The following is an 8,008-nucleotide window of genomic DNA, read 5'->3' as shown; positions in this document are numbered from 1 at the left end:
TTATTAATATAATACTTTATGTTTTGTCTACTCTACTAAGTAAGCCCTTTTAATTTTGAAGGGGTTGTGAGTTAGGAAGGGCCCCCTTTGCTCACAACTCCCTTAGTTGTAGTGTGTGTGCATTTTAATTCTTTTATGCAGTAATAATTTGTTTACACAGCTAATGTACTCTTTCTGATATTTCAGAAACAATGTTCCATTGATTGAATGATTAAGTTTTCATGTTAATGTGTTGATTTCGTTTAATCAAATATTTGATTTACATTTTTAAATGATTTCCTTATTGTTTTAAGTTTGATTTCCTATCTTTTATAATCAACATCAGCAATACTAAGAGTTGTAGAGGGATGTTTAAATCCACTCCATAGCCTTTTGCTGCCAAATGTTGATGCAGAAAAGAGGCATTATTTATGTGTATGATTGACTGGTTTGATTAATAAGCACTCAAGGTATTAGGATTGCATATATTTTGCACAGCATCTCACAAGCTTACCTACCCTAGGTTGATGATTTATGTTGACAAATTATAAGTCTATAATTTGACTCAACATTTTGGCGTCATTGTCAGGGAGGTGCTAAGGGATAATACCAAAAGTGTTTTAGTATTATGTGTATTGTTTGAAATTTTCAGGACTGGGGGAGTCAAAGTGGTAAGACGAAGGGCAAAGCCTATGCACCTGCAGAGGTCAGAAATTCACCAAAGCGTGTCCTGATTGCTTGGTAAGTAGTTTTATTTGAATTTCTTTACATAATAGATGGTAGGGTCCAATATTTACAAATGTATTTTGTGGTGGTGTGAGAACCACTTCATTTACTAATAAACTGGCAAGGAAAAAGAAGTATGCAAGAAACAAGGCAACAAGGGAAGAAGAGTCCGAACAGGAGGTCTGTGGTCTTGAAAAGAGCCTAGAAAATATTCCTAATTCCACAGTAGAATCTTCTGCAGGAAAATATTCCATTACTGCCCATTTAGAACCTACCCTTACAAGGAGGCAAACATCTTTGCTCAGGGTTCAACTTGAAAAGGAATTCCTTGTTAATCCTATTCAAGAACCAAAATTTCAAACCATTGATTTCGTAGAATCTATAGTTTACAAAGCTCCTACTCCTTGTTGGTCCAATATGGCTTGTTAAGAAGGAACTGGTAATACAGATGGAGGCTATGATGAGAAGGAGGAGGAACTGGTCACATTTGAATCCCCTATTAGGGAGACTGGTGGAGAAAATCAGTTGAAGAATATTCCTCCTTCAGTCTTGCCTAACTTTCGTGGAGTCTCCAATGAAGATCTTGATGCCTTTTTGTTCGAGTTCGACGTGTTATGCAAAAGCTATGATTATTCTTCCAATGCTAAGAAGCTAAAGTTATTTCCTGCAACATCGAAGGATGCAACTCTCAGGTGGTTTATTGGGTTGGCTTCAAACTCCATTACAACCTGGGATGACATGATAAAGGTATTCTTGAAGAAATATCAAGATTATTGCAAAACTAGGGACCTCAGGGAATAAATATTTGGCATGACTCAAAAGGAAGGGGATAGTTTGGAGGATTTGGTGGAAAGATTTTAGTATAATCTACAAAGATCCAAGATGAATCAACTAAGCTAGGACACCAAGAGAACAATTGTTCTCAGGGAAATCAAACCAGAATCTCTAGAGATTTTGAACTTAATGGGAGGAGGTGACATATCAAAGTTAAGTTATGATGAGGTGTGGGAGCTATGTTGGCGATATTCGAGAGGAAATTATAAAGTTGGAGGAGGAACAATAGATACTTCTTCTAGGCTTTTCAAGTTAGTTGATGGAGCTGGAGTAACCAGAGCCGAAGTGGGTAATCTATTTGAAAATTTTAAAACTGACATTCTTAGCACTTTATCTTCACAAATATATGTTTTGTAGGCTAAGAAGAAATAGGATAAACATGAGGAACTAGAGAAATACCTGGCTGTTTTCTGCTCGAAATGCAGGAAGAAGCATGCCTTGAGGGAATGTCCTGCACATAGTATAGAGGTATGCTGAATCTGTGAAGCTAAGCATTCCACTAATCAATTTCCCTCACTACCTGAGATTAAAGTAGCATATCCAGAAGATCAGGGAGTTGTCAATGCACTTTATGCAATGGCACCTCAAAGACGATGGCAACCACGTCCTACAAGTATGTCTCACTCACATTTTCAAGTTCCTTATACTCAAAATCAGATGTGGAATATTCCAATGCCTTGGCAACCTTGGCCCCCACAACATCCTTGGCACGGGAACTTTTCTTATCCTACTGCACGTAATTTTCCCTCTCATAACTTTTATCCACCACATCCCACACCGCAACAAATGGTTCAACCTCAACAGCAACAACTTCAGTTTCTTGCCCCACCAAATCAACCTCGTCCCACGCAACATCCTACTTAGCGAGTTTCTAACCCCAATAATAAAACCATCCAATCTTCTCACAACATTGGATTTGTCACTTATCCCAATTTTCCTACCTATTGTATTGCAACATAGCCATTGCAGGAAATTTCTATTCCTGTGTTAGAGGAATTTCCTGTGTTGCTGTAGGAAATTCAGCTTAGATCCGGAAAAGTGGTGACCTAGCCTGGAAGGATTGAAGAGATTGTAGATGAAGATTCTCTGGAAATTCCTGAAGTTGAAACCACACCTGAACCAGTAGAACAACCTACTTCAAGGCCACAAGAACCTTCCTCATCCCATACGGTCTAGCCTCCTTTTCCAGAGAGGTTGGAAATGAAATTAAAATAGCCCAATTTTGTTCTTGTGTCTGAACTAAGAAATGTGTGCATTAAGATCCCGTTACTGCAAGCAATTAAGGATATCCCAATTTATGCCAAAATAGTGAGGGAGCTATGTACCAAGAAACCAGGAAGACAAAAGAGATAACTCTCTACAATTCAAGTAGGTGGAAAGCTTGCAAGTCTAATGTCCATCGGATTTGTTACTGAAAAATATGCAGACCCCAGAATCCTTGTGGTTACCACCTTTATCAATGGACATCCCATAAAGAAAACTTTAATTGATTTAGGTGTAGCCATTAATTTGATGACTATGGAGACTTTATCTCATATAGGATCCTTTGACTTATTACCTACTCCCACCATGTTAGAACTAGAAGACAGGTCTAAGGTAAATCTAGAGGGGGTATTAGAAGACATTGTCATCTCATTAGATTCTTGGGAGTACCCTGCAAAATTTTATGTTCTTCAACCCAAAACCAACTTGGGAGGGCATTCTTTGATCTTGGGGAGGTCTTGGTTAACCACGATAGATTCCTACACAAGGTGTAGGTCTGGAAACATGACCATCACTCATGGGGCTGAAACAAAGCAAATTAATTCTTACCCCCCTCCTCAACCCCTCTTGATATCAGAAAATACACATTGGGTTGAAGAAGAGGAACATGATTCAGAATGTACCCAACCAGTTTTGACAATAGCCCAAGCTATGAGACTTAAAGAAAATTCAGAAGAAAATTTGATAAATTGTTGTATTTCTAATCCTCATTTTCCGCAGCAATTACAAGGGCAGTCTAGTCATAATTTGGATATCATTACTAATCTGTACGATTTTCATGAACATAGTACAACAATCGAACTACATTCAGCCCTGCTATTAGCATTTCCTGCATATTCCATGACTGAATGGGGGAGTAAGGTAGTTGAAATTTTTCCTAAAAAATCTTTAAACATTAATTCTTCCTTAACCCCTAAATAGGAAAAATAGTTAATTCAAGCATTGAAAAAATTTTCAAACACATTTGCTTGGGAATATACAGATATGAGTGGCATTGACCCAGACACATGCATTAATCATTTCTACATAGAATAAAATTCTAGGACTTTGAGACAGCCACAAAGGAGGTTGAACCCCACTTTGAGGGAAATTGTGAAAGATGAATTATAGAAATTGTTAAATGTAGGGTTCATATATCCTATCTCAGATATCTAGTGGGTACTTCCACTAGTTATTGTCCCCAAAAATAATGGTAAATGGAAAGTGTGTGTAGATTATAGGGAACTAAACAAAGCTACCTTAAAAGATCACTTTACCTTGCCTTTTATAGATCAAGTGTTGGATACTTTAGCAAGGAAAAAGTATTTTTCCTTCCTAGATGGGTTCAGTGGATACAATCATATTAGGATAGCTCCAGAGGACTAGGAGAAGACAACATTCACATGTCCCTGGGGTACCTATTTATATATGTTATTACAATTTGGTCTATGTAACACACCAACCACATTCCAATGGACGGTCCTTGGTATTTTATCTAACCTTTTACATGATTGTGTAGAGGTCTATATGGATGATTTTACAATTATGGGTGATACTTTTGAAGAGGCTTTACATAATCTTGAGAAATTTTTGCAATGATGTTCAGAAAATAATCTTTCATTAAGTAATGAAAAATGTAATATGATCATGACCGAAGGTATTGTTTTGGGTCATCATGTTTCTGCTGCAGGAATTAAAGTTGATCAGGCAAAGATTGAAGTTATTGAAAAGTTTCCCCCACCAACCAATAAAAAGGGAGTTCGAAGTTTCCTTGGACATGCTAGCTACTATAGAAGGTTTGTTGAAAATTTTACAAAGGTATCCTCTCCATTGTTCAAATTATTGATTAAAGAATCTAAATTTCATTAGAATGATGAGTGTCAAGCTGCATTTGATACACTCAAGGAAAACCTTCCTTCAGCACCTATCTTGAGAGGCCCAGATTGGAAATTGCCCTTTCATATTTCCACTGGTGCCTCTGATTTAGCCATATGAGCAGTATTGGGTCAAAAGGAGGATTTCGTAACCCATGCTATTTATTATGTGAGTAAAAATTTAAATCCTGTTGAACTGAATTACACAGTAACTGAAAAGGAATTCCTTGATGTAATTTATGCTATTAATAAGTTTATACATTACATCACGGGCTATGAAGTTTTTGTACACACTGATCATTCTGCCATTCAATATCTCATGAACAAACCAATCACTAATGGCAGGATTACTAGGTGGCTTTTGTTGTTGCAGGAATTTGACATCACAGTATTGGATAGACCAGGAAAAGAAAATCAGGTAGCTGATTTCTTATCTAGGCTCAACCATGCAAGTGAGGATGTTCCTGTTAATGATAGCTTTCCCGATGAAAATTTGTTTGCTATTTCTATCAAAACACCTTGGTTTGTAGACATGGCCAACTACCTTTCTACAATAAAGATTCCCCCTTACCTTTCATCTAATCAGAAAAAGATAATTATTAGGAAAAATGTTGATTACTCTTGGATTAGGCGAGATATCCTTTTCACTGAACCTGATTTAATTATTCATAGGTGTGTCATGGAAGATGAGATCTATGACATCTTGAGAGCCTATCATGATGAACCTTGTGGATGACACTTTGCATACAAGCGGACAACCTATAAGATCCTTCGATCGGGTTACTATTGGCCAACTCTTTTTAAACATGCAAAAGAGTATGTCCAGAAGTGTGATAGCTGCCAGAAAATGGGGTGGCCTGTACAATCAGTCGAGATGCCTTTACAGCCACATGTTCTCATAGAACCTTTTGAGAGGTGGGCTCTTGATTTTTTAGGTCCCAACAATCTTATGTCCAAAGGTAAGAAGTATATTTTAGTTTGTATTGATTATATTACGAAGTGGGTCAAGGCAAGAGCACTACATAGAGCAACGGGGAAAATAGTGGTAGATTTTATTTTCTCTGATATTTTTGTAAGATTTGGGGTACCTAGGGAGATAGTTACTGATCAAGGTGCTCAGTTTGTGTCAAAGCTTATGCAGGGAATTATGCAGAAATATTAGATTACTCATCGGAATTCCACCCCTTATCATCCACAGGCCAATGGGCAGGTGGAATCAACAAATAAGGTATTGGAGACAATCGTTACCAAGACAGTGCAATTACATAAGAAATATTGGCCTGAAGAACTTCTTGAAGCATTGTGGACCTACAGGATCACATGGAGAAATACCACTGGCTTCTTTCCATATGAATTGGTGTATGGAAAGAAAGTTTTATTGACCATTGAATTTTAGATCGAAACTTTCAAAATGGCAGCAAATTTGGGTATAGACCTTAATGAAGCTCAGCAGCAGAGAATCTTGCAGCTCAATGAGTTGGATGAGATTAGGCAGGATTCTTTTCAGCATACTGACTTGATCCAACAACAACGAACCATATGGAATGACATATACATTAAAAAGAAGCAGTTCAAAGATGGATACTGGGCTTTGTTGTATGATTCAAAGTTTAAGAACTTTATAGGGAAATTCAACACACATTGGCTAGGCCCCTATGAAATTGAGAAAGCTTTTGGTAATGGATATGTTCGGGTTAAAACCATTGATGATGAGAATGTTACCTTCTTGGTGAATGGGCACAGACGCAAGCTATTTCAAAAACCCCAACCTAAGGAGGAATTTGTGGAAGAAATTGTGAAGAAAAAAGAGCTGGAAATGGTGAGAGAAGGATTCATTCCTTCCACTGTCTCTTCCTGATTTCTTGATGATACAATGAGCTCACTTTGTTCCTCCTCGTTCTTAGTAAACCATTAGAGGGATGTCTATTGGGTATAGGTTTACTCCTTTTTCCAGGCTAGATGGACTAGTTACAAAAAAGGAGCCCCATTGGAGTCTTATTTTCCAAGTATTTCAAACTCTTTAAAATTGAAACCTAGCAAGCAGGGATTGCCCTGGGCTCGTTAAAGCTATAGTTCAGTAGATCCTCTAGGATCCTCTTAAAAAATTTTGTTTTTCAGTTAATTTTGGATTTCTCATGTTGGACTGATGTGGGATTTCTTAAGGACCTCCTTCCAACAATCTTGGCCCATCAACATCAGCAAATTATCTAGGTGTAAGATCAAAGCCTTATGATGCCTTGAAGCTTGTATGCTCTAATGATAGGCTATCTCACCAACAACAATGGGGAATCACTATTTCTGCTTGACTGTTGGATCCTATAGGGGGTTCGACAACAACTCATAAATTCACACCCAATAGGATGCATCAGGGTACCTTGGTCCTCACTCTCATTAATGGTGATGGGCCTCGCATTGGTTAACAATTGACCTTAATGGTTGGTAATCGAATGAGATCATTTTGCATTTGACATTGGCACCTTTACTCATGTGCAATGAATTGTACATAAATGAGGGAGAAATGGTTTTTCATGTAGAAGAATTTCCTGCAAAATGTTTAGCAGTCACAGTTCCATTTCCTGTAGCAACATCCTGGGTTTCCTGAAGAACAAAAGTCATAGACAGAACATTAGTTTAAATTATTTGATAAAGTACTGATAGTTTTATTATTGGTCGAGGTCATGAATTATGAGATTATACATTTGATTTAATTTTTAAGTGGGTTATCATTTCAAGAAACAAGAAAACGTCATCCAAGGACTGGACCATTGGAAGGTAAGCTCGGTAAGGTATAGCCAGTGATAGGACACTTAAGGTAAGAGGTAATTGACACTTAATTTTAAAAAAATTGTATGATTTAAGCTATGGTGACCCTTGCGGAAAAATGCGGCTATAAACAGTTGCATCATAAATTTAGCTCCATGCCTGATTATCATGATTCTGACATGATCGGTGGTTGTACTCTCGATATCCTTCTGCAAGTCAGATCATGATGATAATCATGATCATGACCTGTTTCTCGAAATCTCCATGCTTTCCGATATTTCCAATTTAACCCTCCCTTGTCGAGTGATCCATTGGAAAGTCTTAGCACAACATTTCTGTGAGTTGCATGCATCCTGTCTCTCCTGTCTTTCATTATGTCAAAGTTGTGTGCCCCTGTCCGCTTCAAGCCACAATGCCCTACATTGTTGGAAGTCGACCCTTGCAGTAAAGCGAGACTGGAAAAAGCAGGTTGGTTTCCATTTTTACAAAAATTTAGTGGCCACAATTCAGAGGTTACGAAGTCCTTTGCCCTAAAATTGAATGGTGACAAAGAACATGTTAGGAATGTCCAGTTCAGATTAACAGAGGGT

The 8,008-nt window shown here is 37.7% G+C and overlaps 1 protein-coding gene across 1 annotated transcript; it reads left to right on the top strand.

Annotated features, from left to right (window-relative positions):
• Positions 1-6,066: 6,066 nt before the first annotated feature.
• LOC149169230 (uncharacterized) lies at positions 6,067-6,513 on the top strand. The gene has a single exon (XM_089425119.1). The coding sequence runs from the start codon at positions 6,067-6,069 to the stop codon at positions 6,511-6,513; it is 447 nt and encodes a 148-aa protein (XP_089281245.1).
• Positions 6,514-8,008: the final 1,495 nt, after the last annotated feature.

The sequence above is a fragment of the Pinus tabuliformis genome, chromosome 4_2 (assembly GCF_031772625.1).
Source record: "Pinus tabuliformis cultivar Carrire ecotype Pingquan chromosome 4_2, CPIR1, whole genome shotgun sequence".
Classification (NCBI taxonomy): Eukaryota; Viridiplantae; Streptophyta; class Pinopsida; order Pinales; family Pinaceae; genus Pinus; species Pinus tabuliformis.
Note: the sequence above shows the minus strand (reverse complement) of the source record. Positions and strands in the feature narration are given on the sequence as shown.

Coding starts and splice junctions, on each gene's coding strand:
- LOC149169230 (XM_089425119.1), top strand. CDS start 6,067: ATGGCAGCAAATTTGGGTATAGACCTTAATGAAGCTCAGCAGCAGAGA.